This window comes from Suillus fuscotomentosus, assembly GCF_016647785.1.
Source record: "Suillus fuscotomentosus strain FC203 chromosome Unknown F5891scaffold_16, whole genome shotgun sequence".
In the NCBI taxonomy this organism is placed as follows: domain Eukaryota; kingdom Fungi; phylum Basidiomycota; class Agaricomycetes; order Boletales; family Suillaceae; genus Suillus; species Suillus fuscotomentosus.
The window spans coordinates 303,004-321,146 of NW_024539528.1; the positions used below are offsets into that span (position 1 = coordinate 303,004).

The 18,143-nt window shown below is 47.7% G+C and overlaps 6 protein-coding genes across 6 annotated transcripts; 4 read left to right on the top strand and 2 right to left on the bottom strand.

The window, feature by feature from the left end:
- Positions 1 to 662: 662 nt before the first annotated feature.
- On the bottom strand, positions 663 to 2,631 carry F5891DRAFT_1186237 (uncharacterized protein; the record flags this gene model as incomplete). The annotated part of the gene is made up of 6 exons (XM_041366673.1): positions 663 to 1,052; positions 1,099 to 1,292; positions 1,369 to 1,726; positions 1,775 to 1,893; positions 1,950 to 2,527; positions 2,579 to 2,631. 6 exons carry the CDS (start codon positions 2,629 to 2,631, stop codon positions 663 to 665), a joined length of 1,692 nt encoding a protein of 563 aa, XP_041228164.1.
- Positions 2,632 to 3,067: 436 nt separating this feature from the next.
- On the bottom strand, positions 3,068 to 4,161 carry F5891DRAFT_1186238 (uncharacterized protein; the record flags this gene model as incomplete). The annotated part of the gene is made up of 2 exons (XM_041366674.1): positions 3,068 to 3,658; positions 3,712 to 4,161. 2 exons carry the CDS (start codon positions 4,159 to 4,161, stop codon positions 3,068 to 3,070), a joined length of 1,041 nt encoding a protein of 346 aa, XP_041228165.1.
- A 208-nt stretch (positions 4,162 to 4,369) lies between these two features.
- Positions 4,370 to 7,301, top strand: F5891DRAFT_948766 (uncharacterized protein; the record flags this gene model as incomplete). Its single annotated transcript, XM_041374827.1, has 5 exons — positions 4,370 to 4,735; positions 4,781 to 5,068; positions 5,117 to 5,503; positions 5,612 to 6,872; positions 6,922 to 7,301. The coding sequence occupies 5 exons, from the start codon at positions 4,370 to 4,372 to the stop codon at positions 7,299 to 7,301; spliced, it is 2,682 nt and encodes an 893-aa protein (XP_041228166.1).
- Positions 7,302 to 7,857: 556 nt separating this feature from the next.
- On the top strand, positions 7,858 to 9,206 carry F5891DRAFT_143626 (uncharacterized protein). The gene is made up of 3 exons (XM_041370647.1): positions 7,858 to 7,947; positions 8,004 to 8,313; positions 8,366 to 9,206. The coding sequence occupies exons 2-3, from the start codon at positions 8,146 to 8,148 to the stop codon at positions 8,912 to 8,914; spliced, it is 717 nt and encodes a 238-aa protein (XP_041228167.1). The 5' UTR covers positions 7,858 to 7,947; positions 8,004 to 8,145; the 3' UTR covers positions 8,915 to 9,206.
- Positions 9,207 to 9,908: 702 nt separating this feature from the next.
- On the top strand, positions 9,909 to 12,336 carry F5891DRAFT_1276922 (uncharacterized protein; the record flags this gene model as incomplete). The annotated part of the gene is made up of 8 exons (XM_041370250.1): positions 9,909 to 10,011; positions 10,062 to 10,244; positions 10,304 to 10,381; positions 11,370 to 11,423; positions 11,473 to 11,628; positions 11,677 to 11,828; positions 11,875 to 12,163; positions 12,205 to 12,336. The coding sequence occupies exons 1-8, from the start codon at positions 9,967 to 9,969 to the stop codon at positions 12,334 to 12,336; spliced, it is 1,089 nt and encodes a 362-aa protein (XP_041228168.1). The 5' UTR covers positions 9,909 to 9,966.
- Positions 12,337 to 15,884: 3,548 nt separating this feature from the next.
- Positions 15,885 to 17,245, top strand: F5891DRAFT_143716 (uncharacterized protein). Its single transcript, XM_041370648.1, has 2 exons — positions 15,885 to 16,313; positions 16,374 to 17,245. The coding sequence occupies exons 1-2, from the start codon at positions 16,218 to 16,220 to the stop codon at positions 17,121 to 17,123; spliced, it is 846 nt and encodes a 281-aa protein (XP_041228169.1). The 5' UTR covers positions 15,885 to 16,217; the 3' UTR covers positions 17,124 to 17,245.
- Positions 17,246 to 18,143: the final 898 nt, after the last annotated feature.

The window sequence follows — 18,143 nt, forward strand, 5'->3', positions numbered from 1 at the left end:
GTGTCATCTACGCTTATAATCAGGAACTTCCAAGTCGCATGACGGGTCCTTGCGTGCTAAGCTAATTCGATAGTCTCCCGGTATCAGCGGCGAAGCGTTTCAGACAGGGATCGTTCGGTACCTACATACATCACCTGCAAGATGGAGAAATCCGCGGCGTTCGTGAGAGGTTACAAGTGCGTAATGATGATTTTTCTTGCTATCCACCAAGGGCAAGACAATTCCGACATCGGAAACAACTACGTATCTACTTCTGATTTCCGGGGATTCTAACTCGAATATAGGCTGATGCGGAGTTCATACGTAAGTATTATGAAGAATTCTTTCCTTGCAAAATGATGTACAGAGACTGATCGTTAAGAACATCTACCGACTTCGACGAGACCTGGACATCGCTCCTGGCATCTAAGAGAGGGTCCGTGTTCGAACCGAGTTTAAAACATGTCTGAAACTGCTCGGATATGGTATAGTCAGGTCAGGCATCCGTAATGACTGTTTTAAGTACTCCGGTATACGTTTGGCGTTCGTAATACTAATATCTGACTGTTTGAAGCACTCCGGTATACATTTTAATAATTTATTGTAGGTAGAATCACGAAATTTGTGGGAATCTAACACAAAAACTACGAACTATGCTAAAACTGCGAACTATAGTCCAAATTCTACGTTTCAATAGTCAAGTCGAAATCGGAAAGAATGGCAGTAGACCCCTGTTGCGACCTCCCACAAACAATCAGATGGTCTTTCCATCTATCAAGACTTGCCTTCTCCTCCTCACTGAGAGAATTTAAAAAAAAATTAATGCTATCGAATATCGTCTTGTTCTCAGTCGGCGAGAACTTCTGCTTCGTGAATATTAGTTGGCCTTGTTCCAATAATGCATGCTCCGTTATTGAACATGCAAGGCAGTACGCATGATGCAGTGCCTCACGAGGTGATTGGTGGTTGCCGAGTAGCATGTGAAGTCCGTGATTCGATAGCCAGATGAGTTTGATGAGCAGGGTGAATATGAATTTATTCTGGCATTTGTTGTGAATGATCACCGTCCTGTCCTAAGCCTTAGTTAGATCTTGATTTCGAAACAAAAAATAAACATACTTGAGAAAATGAATGTTTGTGCATATAGGCCTTGTCTCGCACAAGACTAGCTACTCGATTGACACGAAATTGATCTGGCGGGATGTTGGAATCGTGTTCGGGGAGCAGGTCGTATGCCATCACCACGTTTTGTCGCGCAATCATCATCATCGTCGAACGCACTAGGACCACTCCCCGCCAAATCGTCGGCACATCTTTCGGCGTCGATGGCCATCAATTTAGCCCTACTATTCATTCAGTATAAGCTAAAAGAGTCTTCATTGAACTTACCGCGAAGGCTCGGAATGGAAGGCGCTGATGCTTTGATCATATCCCTGACAAGGCGACTCTGGTCCTCAGATTTTGATGTGATTGCATCAGGCGTGAAGATGGTGCCCTTGATAAGGTCTCGCGAGCGGCTGTAGACTTGCTCGTGGTCCGCTGCACTGACCTTGACCTGGATGACAACGTCACTCGATGTTGTAGCCGAGGACGGGCCAGGATTTGGAGTGCACGTTGGGGATGGAGGCGGGCTGGGATTTGGGGTACGCATTGGGCATGGGGGCGCCGAATAAGGCGCCAACGACGGTGTTGAAGGCATACGTCGGGAGCATCGGCGTCTTTCGATAGAGCGCACCGGACCCAAAGTCTGTTATCATTAAAACGTGTAGTAAGATATATAACATTAAGTACTCACATGTATCACGTTGGATACCGGTATTTCGTCCAGTATGGGATTGTGTGTCAGTGCGCGTGCGGCGTCGGCATCACTGCCCAACCAATGAGGTATGGGCCTGATAAGGTGGGAGCTCGGTGCTGAACATGGTGTGTTTGTTAGAAAATGATTTATGATGAAAAGAAAAAATACGTACGTGACGCGAGTGATGGAACATTGTAGTTGATGTTTGAGGGACCAGCCCTTGGGGATTGAGCGCCAGACAAGGACTGGGAGGAGGACTGGGCGCTATAGCCGGCAGCAGAGAGAGAGTTGGTGTGATTGGCACTAGAGAGAGAGTTGGTGTAGCCGGCGCTAGAGAGAGAGTTGGTGTACCCGGCGCTAGAGAGAGAGTTGGTGTACCCGGCGCTAGAGAGAGAGTTGGTGTACCCGGCGCTAGAGAGAGAGTTGGTGTACCCGGCGCTAGAGAGAGAGTTGGTGTAGCCGGCGCTAGAGAGAGAGTTGGTGTAGCCGGCGCTAGAGAGAGAGTTGGTGTAGCCGGCGCTAGAGAGAGAGTTGGTGTACCCGGCGCTAGAGAGAGAGTTGGTGTAGCCGGCGCTAGAGAGAGAGTTGGTGTACCCGGCGCTAGAGAGAGAGTTGGTGTACCCGGCGCTAGAGAGAGAGTTGGTGTACCCGGCGTTAGAGAGCGAGTTAGTGTACCCGGCGCCTAAGAGCGAGTTGGTGTACCCGGCACCTGAGCTACTATCTCCAGGATTTGAGTAGCCGGGACTTGGCCTATTGTTATTTTGAGTCTGAGTCCACAACAAAAGAGATGGGAAGACTCACTGATTATATGTACCAAAGGTGTGCTGTCGCTGATGTGGATCGAAGTTAGACATTTCCGGAGGCCGCGGTTGTTCGTCGGGAATATTGATCTGCGTGTCCGCAGGCGCGTGGGAAGGGTTGAGACCAGATCCTCAAGGAGGTTTTGGAATTGTGGTTTTACCTTTGCGCGGCGCACAACGTTGGGTACTCATCAAGGTAGAATCACTTGGGGGAGGGCAAAGGGCATATCAATTACAATTCTAATACAAACGGAGATACGCGAATGCAAACAAACTATACAGCTTGTGACTTGATGTACTTGTGACTGTGAGGTTAAAGAAGTGGGGAAAGAAGGGGCGAGGAGGTAAAAAACGGTGTGCATATGACAAACTAACACGGTCTGGAAGAAGGCTATGATGAAAGGGTGTTGCATGTATTACAACATTCCTTATCAATCAATCAGTGTGGAGTAATAATCAGACACATGAATCGACTTACCACGATAAGAAGTCACATTGCGGTGGCCACGCAAGACGCTTTGGGATGAATTCCAAGGTTATCAGGGGTTCCCAGATATATAGGGTTGTCGTCGTCATCAGGAACCCCGCTGGCAGTGGGGGATCCGGAACCATCGGCCCCAGATTCTACAGATGCCTTATCGACACTGTCATCACCAACAAACCCAGGTTGCAACGAAGACGATCTGGATGCTCCAACCCCATGTTGGAAAGCCTTGCCGACACGTGAGCCTAAGACCTTTGCCACATACTCAGCTTGGGATGCGACAATCTTAAGAATTTTGCATTCATCTTCATAGACCGCTTGAAGATAGTCTCGGTCATCATCGGCATCTACGCAGTCACGCTCAGAAAAGAGGTTCCTAAAGGCGTGTAACTGGTCGTCTGTGAGTTTGAGCCGGTCTTCATTGTCAGCATGTATGGCATTGAGGAATATGATGAAGCGTTCAGTTTCCTCGATTTCCCACGCAGTCGCCAGCATGTGCTGACGCGCAGTCTCACGAGCTGCAAGCTGTGCCTGGTATCCTTTGTACAGAGTTGAAGGATGCATTTGCGCAAGGCCATTCTCTAAGTATCCAGCATGCTTTATAAAATATAAATGAGTTGTTTGGATGGAACTGGATAGAATAATAATACCTTGAGAAGAGATTCGCTGGATACATAAGGTCTGCGTTCCCGCCCCATAAGACGTGCTGCAAAACGAACCTTGAGTGGAGCTGGGTCCAGGGGGTATGGTACAAACTTCCTGCTCATTCTGTCACGTATAAACTGATGTCGAGCACTGCGAGAAAGATCTGGAGATGCGGGTGGATTATAAAATAAGCTGTTTGATCCCTCAGTAGCAGAAGCCGGAGTCATGGGCGGAGGTGTCTTCTCCGCTGAGGAGATACCTTTGAGGGAAGCACATAGGTCAGAATGTCTGGTATCAGGAGAACTCTCTGAGAGATGGAAAGAATCAAAAAGAGGCGACCCAGGAGCTGAAGAAGATCCCGATAGAGGAGAGGATGGGGGACTGCTTGATGGAGGGAGGCAGTTGCCGGGACTGCTGGGTCGAGTCGGAGATGAAGGTGGAAGTGAGGGTGACATGAACAAATATCAATGTCGGCAAGACAGTGTCTCTCTAGCCTTCAATGCAGGCTGATAATAGTACAGCGAATACACCAATACCCTGTGAATACACTGGCAATGTCAGCAAGCAACACAGCGGAGTTTGAAAGACTAGACTCCAACGCTGACCCATTGCCCAAGTAAATGTGCGTATTATCCATTAAGTTGCTTTGACTATAGCTTTAGTATGCATACCTTTACCAGGTTGTGTCCCAATTGCAATAGGGAGTTCCCTTCGATCGAAGCAGTCGTTCTGCATCTCAATTCACAGTCTACCTGCTGGCCGCACGAAGCACGTTCACAACAATCAGCCGTTCCCCCTGGGTTGCGAGGTCCGCCATCTAATACCACTGGCCATTGTCATCCTTGCTCTGGATACGTCTTTGGTATCGGTAAAAACCTATATGACAGGTTGCAGGACGATCAATATAATTATTGGCGGGAGATAAACACTTATTATCCTTTCCATGACGAGGGGGAGTGGGAATTAGCTAGTTTCTTGATTCAAAACCTGAATCAGACTCAAATTGACAAGTTCTTGAAGTTGAAATGGGTAGGAGACTCTAAGCACTATTTGACAAGTCTGACTCTTTCACAGTTTAGCACTCGCCCAAAACCATCTTTCACCTCAAAAGATCAACTTCTAGATTGGATGGACGCACTACCCTGTCTTGCAGAGTGGAAAGTTTCAAAACTAGAGTTTACAGGCTACAAGACTGTCCATCCCATTCAGCTCATTTGGCGCGATGCTCTAGAAGTCGTCAAACAACTTTTCAGTGACCCAGTTTTCACCAATAATATTACCTTTCAGCCCCACGTAGTTCATGTTGGGAATCAGCGCAAGTATGGAGATTATATGAGTGCTGATTTAGCATGGAAAATTCAGGTAAGTTTGCCCTGCTTAGTCGACTACTCAAAGATTGATTCCGTGTAGGACTGTCTCCCATTAGGTGCTACACAAGTACCGATCATTTTAGGGTCCGACAAAACTCCCATGACGAGGACCACCGGGGGACTCGAGATGCACCCCATCTTCATCACCATCGGTAACCTTGATTCAGAAGTTCGCTCCAAGGCCACACTCCGAGCTTGGCGCTGTATTGCTTACATGCCCGTCGCTAAGTTTCGCGTGCATCCCGATTATCAAACCATTCTTCAGGCGCGGCTGTGGCATAAGTGCGTTGACCTTGTCTGCGCCAACCTTAAACAGGCAGCCAAGACAGGCTGCTTTATGCCTGATCCTTCCAGATTTATTCGTTATGTCTATACGCCACTCGTCACTCACGTATGTGACCTGCCAGAGGCTTGCATGATCGCTGCGGTTAGTAAAAGTGCATCTCCTTTAACAATGGCATCACAAGAAAATTTTGGTGATGGGGTTCTCTACCCTCCTCGTACTGGGCAACACATGCTACAACTTATCTGTGAGATCTCCCAAACAATCGATGTTTGGGATCTCGACAAATTCCAGAAGGCAGCCAAAGCTGTCCATCTATCTGGAGTCCACATGCCATATTGGCGTGACTGGATCTACGCATGTCCGTCTGTCTTTCTCGCTGGCGAGATCTTGCACACCTGCATCAAATTTTTTGCTGACCATCCGCTCACCTGGATCAAGGAGGTAGTAGGAAAATCCGAACTCGATGCTCGCTACATGAATCAGCATAAGCAGGTGGGAACATGCCACTTCACCAAAGGTATCACGCACGTCAACCAGATGACAGGTCGTGAGCATCGAGATATTCAATGCACCATTGTTGCTTCGATTGCAGGTGTTGCTCCACCTAACTTCATTCACGCAATCCGTGCCCTCATTGACTTCATTTATCTTGCCCAAAATCCGATTCATTCTGCAGAAACCTTGTCGTCAATGATGCAGTCCCTTTCAGACTTTCATACATTCAAGCACGCTGTCATCGAGGCCCAGGCTCGGAGGGGGAAGAAAGGTGTTAAGGAAGATTTCTTCATTCCTAAACTCGAGTTGCTCCAAAGCTTCAGAGGCACAGTCGAGAGACTGGGCACTTTGATGCAGTTTTCGGCGGATATGACGGAGCGCTTGCTCATTACTCACTGCAAGGATCTCTTTGTACGAACAAATCGACGAGTCAACGACTTCGTGGAACAGTCTGTACGGATTCTCAACCGCCAGGAGTCAATAGAGCTGTTTAATTTGTACGCACTGTTCCGTTCTCATCATGCATCACTTGTCAATGTGATATGCACTGAGGATGAGGCAGTGACAACCGTCAATCCAGCGCTCTCCTGGGTTTCTCGTGTTCTCCCTGATGAATCGCACTCTGTTCACAGACCTCGGCCAGTTCGTAACCATTTCCTCAAGGGCATTCTTTCCGGAGATGCACTCACTGCCTTCCATCTGACGTCGACACCAGATTTCAAATCTTTGTCGCCCACCAACATTCATACCATATATTCGCTCATTGATTTTGATCATGCACTCTCTCAGTTCATCAAATGTTTTTCTCTCTCCACCGGCGAGCATACCCGCTGGGACCACAAATATGGACGCTTTCATGCATGGAAAAAATTTCGATTACAGCTTCATTCGGCCTTCCGGCCACGGCTGATCATGCCCAGCAGAGTGATCCAGGTGTATCCACCAGATAGCAGATTCCCCCTCGGAAACTGTGATAATGTCCTCGTCGACGTCACAGGCGACGATGGCCAGATCAGTATGTCATTTTTGTTTTTATGTTCCAGCACTAACGAGATTATGTTCAGTAAGTTGTATCGCACAAGTTCGACTTATTTTTCAACCGACTCTTCCACGTGCTTCTGACCTAGTTTTGCCATCATATCTATCCCATCCGCTGCTCTATATTCAGTACTACAACTTTGTCACCAGTCCCAATGACCGGCCTGAACTCGCGATGTGGACAGTAGAACGCTCATATGTGGAAGACCAACACGGCAAACACAGATGTGGTGGTGTGGTTCCATTGACAAGTGTAACACACACTGTCGAGTTGATCCCAGAATATGGCCAAAAGGTGGACGAAAAGATTTCTTCAGCCATTTGTTTGGAAAGTTATGACCGCTTTTTTCTGAACAATTTCGCGGATAAGGACAGTTATCACACATTGAGTACGGAGTTCGCATAGTATCAGTAGCTCACAATAGCAGCACATATAGTTTTGAATTCGTGCATTAATCTCTGCGAAGCTTTATGAGCGTCACTAGCAGCTAATTATGAGTGGCCCAAGTCTAGGGTTTGTGAATAGCACAAACCCTAGACTAGTAGTTCAGCATCGAGATATTTACAGTGTAACTACAGAAAAATCTGTTCCACCAATCACGTTGCTCCGATCACCAGGTCGTAAGCTCACCGTAAGCATCAAACTTCTTTTTGACAAGCGAAATTTCAAGGCCTTTTGCTGATGTGTCACTTTACAGCTACCTTCAAATCAATAGGCCAAAATCCATTTTTGTTCATTCACCGCTTTTGTTTAGTTGTGGAGCTGGCCAAACAAAAGGATCCTACCCTAGGCTGCCTAAGTATTACGATATTTCGTCGGGGCGAGATGCCATGATTATTATGCTGGCCCGGATGCGGTCGGACGGTCGGATGAGGTCGGACGGTCGGATATCCCAGGATCGAGATGTCCTCGATTAGAAGGTAGCTGTAACTAAATACCAAAATCACCTCAAAGTGAAGTCCTCCGAGTCATCATGGAAATTTCGAGCAAGCGCCATCTCTAAACATCAATCTTCTAGCACAGTCTTGTGGGCGTATATTTGATCAATTAGGTAAAACAGTAATATCTACTTGCTAATATGATCCGACCTCGAATGCTGCACTACAGATTGTGGTGTTCTTACGCAGACACACTTCGTAAGAAATTTCAAAACCCTGGCTATATTTGACAATTTCTGGGCAATATAACGGGCACTCACGCCATGGCCGTACGGGCATAAAAGTAACCATTGAAAGGTTGATCGTTCTTCATGAACATGGCATCACTTCTCAAAGTTCCATTTATTCTCTCGTCTGCTATCGCACAACAGGTAGCGTTTACGCCTCCAAACATCCCCTCGGGTGGAGAGACTATTCCACAAACGTTCAATGAGCGGGTGCTCACCCGGCTTATAGCATATGGGTTTCCGACCATGAAAGTGAGTGTTGTTACTGCTGGTCCACAACCATTCTTATAGAACGATACGCTAGGTACTTTACTGGGTTGTTTCTTTCGCAGAGGTCGTTATCATTGCCTCTCAGACAGCAAATTCTTTGTCCGTTATACAAGCCATTGCACAACACGCGGTCGGTCACGGGATTCATGACACGCCCATCACTTTCCCTTTCGTCTTGGGCACCACACTTACTGTCGCAGGGGGTCTCTGCCGTTGGTGGTGTTATCGCACCCTCGGTCGCTTTTTCACATTCGAACTCAGTGTTCGCAAAGGGCATCATATTGTCACGACCGGACCATACGCTGTCATACGCCATCCAGCATACACAGCAGGTATCACGCAGCTGATCGGGATGATAATGCTACACGGATCGCCCACTTCGTGGCTTAGACACTCCGGAGTTCTAGATATTCCTGGACTCAAATTGGCTGTGATGTCATGGCTTGTGGGGGTGACCCTTCTTGCGATAGGCTCCGTGTTCAGGGTCAGCGAAGAAGATAAAGCACTGAAAATGGCTTTCGGAGACGAGTGGGCGAAGTGGGCGAAGGCGGTCAAGTACCGACTGATACCTGGCATCTACTGACACATTGCACTTGGTGTTCTGTGATGGTTACAACTGTTCAAATATTCACCGGCACCGTCCAATCTTAGACCATTGCTCCCTTCCATCCGAGATTAGAAGAGATTTATCTGCTGATTTCATTCTACGATAACGCTCGGTTTCTTTTTTGGTTAACGGGGGTGAGATCTTGAGACGTGCAATACATTTTGTAGTCTTTTTTTGTTTTTCGATGTCGGCTTTCTATTTAATCGCGTCTGTTGTCATTCCAGGCTAACCTAAGGTCGGCAATACGTCACGAGTTTACGATATACGAAGTAATTGAAATCGACAGCGGTGAATAGCGAATATTCCGACTTTCTTTTTTTAGTTTTTTCCTAGAACCATCGTCATGAAAGAAAGTTGGGGTCAACCAACCATACATGCATAATCATTTGGCCATATGTTGCAAGCGGAAGACCCTGTCATTGCAGGATGAGTTATTTGAAATGTTTGCATGTTGAGATGACTGCAACTGTTAGGCACGTCGACGCTGGAACAGTCATTGGCCTTGGCCTGGGCACTCTCACCTCCCTTGCGCATAATCCCGGATTTGCCCCACCTTTCGTCATCGGCTCCGAGTATTGCTCAAAGTCGCGGGAAAACGTCGAATACGGAATCATCACACGATGCTGCGTTTGCCTCAACTCCAAACACGGAGAAACACGTCAGCTTAGTGACCGACAAGAGGGTCCGGAGGAGTTCGTGGCGATTCTGCATAGGTGAAGAGAGGCTTTGAGTCATCTCTTGCCGTAGGCACAAAGTCACGCTGTCGGAACCCTATAGGAAGTGGATATTTCAGATGGGCCCAGACGCGGCATGGCGCAAGTAATGATACCTGGAAGAAGAGTTCCGCGTCCTTCAAATGACGTTTGGCAGGGATCTGCGAGATATAGTCAAGACTCAAGACCTTCCAGCTCGGGAAGGCCAGCATGGGGAATTCCCAGAAAGTTCCACGGCCGTGGCAGACTAGTTATTTCTGTGAATCAGTGTCAGTGGTATGCCGTTCAAGTCTTTGTAATACCCTGCTCACCATCATGTCCGTCAAACCGATCACATCTCATAGCCAGTTCATTTCCATTGTAGGCACTTTATAGTCAGTGGCATAGCACAAGCACATTTAACACCACAGATAATGGAAGAGGGAAAGACTGTCATCGTAGATTTCGTATCCGAAAGGTGTCCCCATTGTAAAGCCATCGCCCCCACCTTTGATGAGCTCGCAAACAAGTTCTCGTCGGACAAAATCGAATTTTACGTTATTGACGCCGAAAAAGTCGACGATGTCAGCTTCGAAGTTGGTGGCATAACGAGCGTAAATATCTGCACACATCCATCGTCGTACGCCGATCACTAATCTGTATGGCTTCTCAGTATCCTACATTCATCGCATTTAAGGACGGTAATAAGATGGAGGAATCCACGTTTGGTGCTGCTCGCGAGAGGCTGCAGGTACGTTTGTAGTCTTTCAGCATTCGAATGGAAATTCATTCTTGCCCACCATCCCAGAAATTTGTGGAGAAATACTGTTCATCTTGACGCTACATATTTTTTTCGGCGGAACAGGACAGTTCTGACAGTTCGGGAAACGACTTTCTTTGATTGGTCAGACACGTTGATGACTTTATTATGTCTTACCTCCGTGTCTACGATTCTACGACCTCTATGGAGTTTGTAGATTGTACCTGTAGGGAGTCCTCTAGGGTGCCAAAGACCGATTCTGCGGAAGTTCGATGGGACGTGGAATCGCGCCTGTAAGCTAGTAGGTCTTTCTCAAACTATCACGTGGAATCTTCTCCTCGCACTTTCAACCTGTGTAGTATGGATGTTGCGGGGAACTTACATGACTACCATATCCAGCTTTCGCACTCCTTCGAGCAACTTGCGAACAACGAGAACTTCGGGCTTCACATCCTGCATTTGGTTAGAACTTACCTATTTTCTTAGGAACGACTGTTTTCTTCTGTAGGTCTTACCAGGAGACTGCCAATTCTGTTTGAGCTCAGTTGGGAAACGGAATTTATCCTTGTAAGCAATGATAATGGAAACACTTCCAGTAAGCACTTGAATGCAGGTTCATCTTCGATTTTTCTATCTGGCATGCTGATTCACAAATTTGGCTAATCTAGGGTGTTCAAATGACAAAGTCGGACCTAGTGAGTTCCAGGTGGAGTCGGGGAATCATGTCCATGTACCTCAGCGTGCGCGCAAGCGGACCATCGAGCGTAATAATCGCGCGAAACTAGTACCATTCCTTTCCATCATACATCTTGAAACCGTTTTAGCAAAGGAAACTGAGATTATCCGCTGCGTAGAGTCGGGACCCTGGTCTGGCTTGGGCCTGGTGCATGTACCGATGATAGGATGTAGGACTGATGACACAACAACATACTCTCAGGCTCCATCCCGCACCCTGTTTCACTGACGCCCGCTTTCACAGTATGATACCGCCGCCGTTGGAGGAAGTCAAGCCCTCGACTGCACCCTGAGCGAGGTATGTATAAAAGCAGTCATTGAAAGGCTCGAGCTTCATAATCATGGAGTCCCTTCTCAAAGTTCCACTGATTCTCTCGTCCGCTATCGCGCTGCACGTATCGTTCACGACCGGAAATCTTCCTTCAAGTAAAGAGGTTGTTCGTCAAACGTTCAACGAGTGGATCTTCACTCTGCTTGTTAAATACGGGTTTCCGACCATAAAGGTAATTCATGTCGCCTGCCCACGAACATTTCATAGAACCATGCACCAGGCATTTTACTGGGTTGTTTCCTTCGCAGAAATCGCTACTATCGCCTATCATACAACAGACCCCAACTCTGTTTCCGCGATACAGGACACACCCATTACTTTCCTTTTTGTTTTCGGCACTGCACTCGCTATCACGGGGGGTCTCATCCGCTGGTGGTGTTATCGCACCCTCGGTCGTTTTTTTCACTTTCCAACTCAGTGTCCGTGAAGGGCAACACGTTATAACGACCGGGCCATATGCGGTCATACGCCATCCAGCCTATACGGCAGGCCTGGCAGAGATCATAGGCCTATTGATCCTACACGGATCGGCCAATTCATGGCTTAGATACTCAGGCGTTTTGGATATCCCTGGACTGAAAGTGATCGTGGTAGCATGGCTGGCGGAGATCGCTCTTCTTACGATAAGCGTCGTGTTCAGGGTCAGTCAGGAGGATGAAATCCTGAAATCAGGTTTCAGAGATGAGTGGGAGGCGTGGGCAAAGGCAGTAAGGTACCGGCTGATACCTGGTGTTTACTAAACCCAAAGCGCACGGATCATGCTATCATTGTGCGGCGAGAACCGTCTACAACTCTCCCCTATCAAAGGGAACGTCAATATTCCTTCGTCTATGAAGGGCTGTCTATGGGAGCCCAGCTCTACAGTTACATGGCAGGTTAATCTTTTTTGAAACAAACATTTTGTTGTCTTCACAGATGATCTTTTCTCGGCTTGTACTAAATATTGTGCTTTGTTTTTTTGTAGGGCAAGATATGTTCTCCGTACGCACTTCATTCTATGAGTACAACCACTCCTTGTACGATCTTCCTTCTCCTTCGTGGCAGCGTCCTTTTGTTTGGGATCACTTCCCTTTGCCCTTCAATCGAAGACTGTGTCTTTCTCTTTCCTAGTCCGAGCCTTCTCGTTCGCAACACTTCGTTAACTCCCTTGCCCCAAAGTGAACGAGCTTCATAATATGAAATACTGAACAAATGTGATCAATAGTATGCAGACTGGCTACGCGCTGCCGTACTATTGATCGTTTTGAGCTTAGTTCCCGAGTCACAGAACTTCAATGTGTCAATACTCAGGTGTTGTCCATCCTTTCAGCGTAGTTCATCCCGGAGGACCAAATAGTGCTCCTGTGAGTGGATAGCTTCATTGATACTGTCACTTTGACCTGCTTTGTCGCTGTTCGTCATCTATTTTTTCCAATATAATGATAATATCATAGATTACTGTGAATCAAGTGTGCGAATTTACATGCGAGTGCCATGGCATTGAGCTCTGTCAGTCTGTCCGATACACAACCAAGCTGAGAGAAATATTCTCGAGTACAGGTGACCAGTCGAGGAACCAGGACGCATTGCTAGATGGCTAAAGGATATTGCAGTGCTTCCATACCACCGGCTCCCATCGGTATCACCCTGTGGTTCATCATGCTCAGGCTGTGGTCATTGGTGAGAGTATCAACGGCAAAATGCTTACATTCGTAGATATAATAGCAACCTGCATGACGCTCAGTATGAGATAGCTGAAAATAACGAAGAATGTTTCATATGCAATTTACCTGAAGCGGAGGCTGCGACGTCGAGTTTGGTTGTGCCGCAGGTGGAATTGCCGCTGAGGACGGCTGACCGGTTGGCTTTCACAAGAGACGCGTACTACGTAGGCCTTCTGGAGATTCGGTTATGCATAGTATGGCGGAATGAAAAGCACCTCATACACCACTTACCTGTTGTTGTTCTCTTCCAGCAGAGACTGTTGCGGGCCTACCGGTGGTGGCGCCAGGGCCACGCCGCAAGAGGTGCAAAAGAATAGCAAGGGGCGTGGTATTAATAGATGGTAGAGAGGTTGGATCTCTTGGACCACTTTTCCGTGACATGGAAAGTGGGTCTCTTATACCCTTTATGAGTACCGAAAAGTGATGCCTGAGGTGCGGATATCCTTACCAAGGCTCTCGCTCGCGGCCACTGTTCCTCGCAAGCTTGCGCCTGGTGTATCGCTGAGGGGGTTGACGTTAGACATCGTATTACCTTCTTGTTCTTATCACCACATGCAGCGGACAACTTCTTCATACGAGCTTTCCGCTAAACTCTTCGCCGGTTCATTACCTAAGCTCACTTTATCTTTCGTATATAGCTCGTACTGGCTCAGAATTCTTCTATGCATACTGAGGCTCACTCGTATCGCACTCATGCTCTTACGTGACAACCAGGGCATGGGAGTGGGACCTGTCGGACTCTAGTGTTGCCGCAGCTGCAGCTCGACTTGATAAGCCACAGCTTGTCCCATAAATGGGAGATGTTACCCTCTCGTCATCCCATTGTTGTAGCGTACATACGTTAGAACAATGGGATGACGAATGCACCGTCACATGCGCTGTCGCGTCAGCCAAGTGCTATCGAGCGCCCCCTCTGCCACCCGAGTTTCGTTAACGCCATGAGAAAGAAGGTTCCGCCGCCCCCTCCTATCCCCAATGTCCACTGGTCCGAGAATATGACATGGACCTTGCTGTCAGAGGTCGAGAAAGACGAGAATAGGCTTGTTTTGCTCGGGAAGCCGGACAAGAAGGAGGCAAGTACTATCCAGCTCCAGATCCACGATCATTTTATAACCATGCCATAGAATACACATGGTTATAGTAAGATTACCGTGTTTCAACGTATTGAATCTGTCATGCTGCGAGACAGCTATAAGCTCAACAACCAGAGTCAGACTGGTCGATCTGGAGTGATTTCGCAGGCGAAGCAAGGAGTTTGAAATTTGTGGCTCCTGTTGGAACAATCTTACAGTCAATCTCACCTGCTTGCATTGTCGTTCAACATGTGAGAATCAATTCGAATATCGTATTTAACGTGTCGCGGCCTTGGCCCAGTGCAAAGCTTCACTGTGAATACAAATACGAATGATAATGCTCTCGAGACTTGGACCACCGCCGACCTGAGTCTCCAATAGGAATGAAGACAACATAGAGGGGCTGACAAATTGCATTCGGGAACTCATCTGTGCCGTCGATTCTCAGCTGCCAGTGGGCCAGTTAGGAAAGACTGTAGGCCATTCGATAGAGGGAGCTCTCCGAATAGATTTGTACACTCGAAGTGTCATATCTTCATTATGACATTTTGACGGGAGTGTCAACGCTGTCAGAAGAAATATCAGCAACGTGTCCCTGCAGAAAATGCAGAACCATTGCACAACGACAATCGTTCCTGAGAGTAAGGTGTAACAGATGAGCTCTGTAGGAAACGACGGGAACCGAATCGAGAAGAGATGGACGACGGATTTGAGACTGAAATTCAACATTATACAGAATCTACAAGTCATGGCTGTCTCGACATCGACAAATGACTATGTGCGATCGGTCGCGAAGGCACATGTCCTCGATCAACATAAACGTGCTGATGAAGAAATGTCGACAAACCCACGCTGGAGTAACGAGGGACCGGGCTGAGTAGCAGAGGCAGAGAGAGGGTGGTGGAGTGGGATGCACCTGAGTGGGATGCAAAAGTTGTAATAACCACAGTTTTCTTCTTGAGCAGATTGTTGTGTCATTGTCTATGCCTGAGCCGGAGGCTGTGACGTCGAGTTTGGTTGTGTCGCAGGTGGGATTGCTGAGGACGACTGACCGGCCTAAGTGTTGGCTTTCACAAGGGACGCGCATTACGTAGACCTTCTGGAGATTTGGTTATGCATATGGCAGAACGATAAGCACCTAATATATCACCTACCTGTTGTTGTTTTCTTCAGGTAGACTGGTCCGGGCCTGTGTGCCATGTGAAGAAACTGAGCCTGGGGTGTTGTTGCAGCGAAATGGTCTCAATTGCTGCAGGGATATGCCGAGAGGTGGAAGTTTCAGAAGAAATTAGCTGAGGGCGGGCGCCTGAAAAGATAAGAAAGTACAGACAGCGCCGAAGTATGAAAAGACTCGGAAGACTACTTATAGTTAACATTTGTGCCCTTTGCAAGATAAAGTGCAAGGTTTACCTGAACAAATCGCCACCGCACGGATCCCCCGATTCCCCCCGACCAATCGATCACCACCGGCCCCGGACGTAGCTTCGACCCAATGTGATGGTTGTATTGGCGATACTGGAGAGGAAGACCTAGTCGTGAGTCGTGACATGCTAAGTAGTCAACTTGGAATATGGCTGAGCACGTACCGGAGAATCTGGAGCTATGTATGAGACCATCTACGAAGCGCCATATGCGAGGTATCTCCCATCCTTGGGTGTGAACACAGTTCATCACTGACCCAATAATTTCAGGGCTGCTTACTCAATTGCGCGGGGGTGCCAATTGACGTGCTTGATGGAACTCCGTGCCTTGCCACAAGAAGCATATCTGGCCACTATCTGGCCTTATTCAGGTTAACTTGTAGTAACAGCTTAGTAGCTGACGACGAGCTCGCTTGTTTTTAGATGAATTTTGTTTCGTTGCTCCTGTTGCCTTCGATGCGATTTTGTCCCCTCAAGGCTCCAGTCACAGTGACGTGATGGATTCTGAGAGGAGAGGCCTCCTAAAATTTTCAGATTCGAAGTCCTCTCTTCAGTCCTACAACCATGACTACGACGGTCGGATTCTTGTCGCTTCCTACAGAGCTCATATGTCACATTCTAATCCTCCTTAACCCCAGGGACATTAGTCGCTGTGCAATGGTTCGCTATTCCCCGTAGTTCAACACAATTTCCTCCATGGCTAACGTTTGATCATGCTAGACATGCAATATCTTTTGGCTTGTGGTCCGGAATTCTGTCTACATTCAATACAAGCTTGAAATTTATGCCCAGGGCTTGACTAGTACTGGGACCGCTACCATGGATTCGACCGGCGTTTCCAGAAAGACTCTGTGTTCGCTCAAGAAATTGGCATCTTTGTGGCGATCCGACTTCCATGCGACCACTACCTTTGAAACAGTGGTCACTACTGCTGCTGCCACATGGGGACGCATGTTACGGATCCAAGATGTAAAATGTGGGCTTTGGTGGTCTCGCTCGCTGGACGGAACGAAATTCTACATTCAAGGTTGTGGCACGAATCCTACACTCTCCAGCACATGGTCTATCGGCGGTGGTGCCCAGGGCTCTCTTACTACCTTCGACCCTCTGCAGGATCTTATGGTTGTGCGTTCTAATCGTTGTGTCACTGTGACCGATGCGGAACAAGATTACCGTGTCTGTCGGGTGGAGTTCCGACTGGCTTCATCCCAGCGTCCACATCCGAGTGCCGAGTGCACTTTCTTGGAGTGCAAGCATACCTTTCCGAGTACACCTGGCGATTACCGTGCTGCTATGTCGCCACCTGTAATCTGTGGTGATCACGTATTTATCCTCTATCACATAGAGATCATGGATTGCTGCGATTATGAGCATGTGCCCGGCATGTTCATACAAGTCATCAATTGGAGGAAGGGATATGTGAATAGGGTGAGTTCCCTCTGTTTGTGCAAATTCTGCTACTCAGCATAAGCAGCATTTTTTATGTCACCTGGATATCTGCAAGTTAGATCTGTTCTATCCAGTTGATGAACAGAAGTTTGTCATCATTGGCCCAGAATCGTTATACTTGTACACGTTACAAGGGTTCAATGGGTCGCCTCAGTGCCGAATCATATATCACCTTCCCAAGATCCTCCATCTATCATTATACGACTCGCGCATCAGGGTTCATGGCCACCCGTCACTGCATGGCAAAGCAGCACATCCAGGACTCATGCCGAGCTATGTACCCTCCTTGGAGTCGCAAATTATGGTTTTAGAGTCTGTTACAAGAGCAGGGGAATCTATTCTAGTCATCGACATGGCCATCTTCTCTGACATGGCCCTGCGCTCAGATATGCTCGTCGACATTTCCTGGTCAGATTGGGGACCTCAGTATGCGTCCCACTTTCCACACCACACAAGCCACCATATCAGCGTTTTTGGCAGCAAAATGGCCTATGCTCTTCCCCAAGATCGTATTCCTGATCCTCGTCAAACACTGGAAGGGCTCTCCAGCGAGGGTTACTTCTATGTGCATATCTGGGACTTCAATAAGCGAGCCATTGCTCGTTCGGAAAGTGTCAACGATCCTGACTCACCGGATCTTCGCATTTGCAAGCCGGGTCAGATCATTGACTCCTTTGGTGAAGACATCTTCTCGAATCGTGCATACATTGCAACGGTCTGTCGTACGCCATTTTTGACAGCTGGGTCCAGGATATTCTTGGAACAGGATCGGCTTACTGTGACATGGGTACGTGTTCTTTGTTTGAACACAGGAACGGTCTGATGTGACCACATTGTAGGCTCGGCATCGTGAGATTAGTATCCAGGTCATTTCCCCCGTCCGGACAGACGTTGGCCTGGACATTACAGAATAGATAGTTTGGAGTAAAACAGCTGGGACTCAGCGACGCCGATGTAGGTTTATTATGAGCAATATGCGTTGTGTTGGCAAGCAAAATAGTAAATTTGTTTTCGCAGCAAAACAGGCGGGGTATAAGTATT

Coding starts and splice junctions, on each gene's coding strand:
- F5891DRAFT_143716 (XM_041370648.1), top strand. CDS start 16,218: ATGACTACGACGGTCGGATTCTTGTCGCTTCCTACAGAGCTCATATGT. Junction 16,314..16,373: donor ACATTAGTCGCTGTGCAATG/GTTCGCTATTCC, acceptor TGATCATGCTAG/ACATGCAATATCTTTTGGCT.
- F5891DRAFT_143626 (XM_041370647.1), top strand. CDS start 8,146: ATGAACATGGCATCACTTCTCAAAGTTCCATTTATTCTCTCGTCTGCT. Junction 8,314..8,365: donor ATGGGTTTCCGACCATGAAA/GTGAGTGTTGTT, acceptor ACGATACGCTAG/GTACTTTACTGGGTTGTTTC.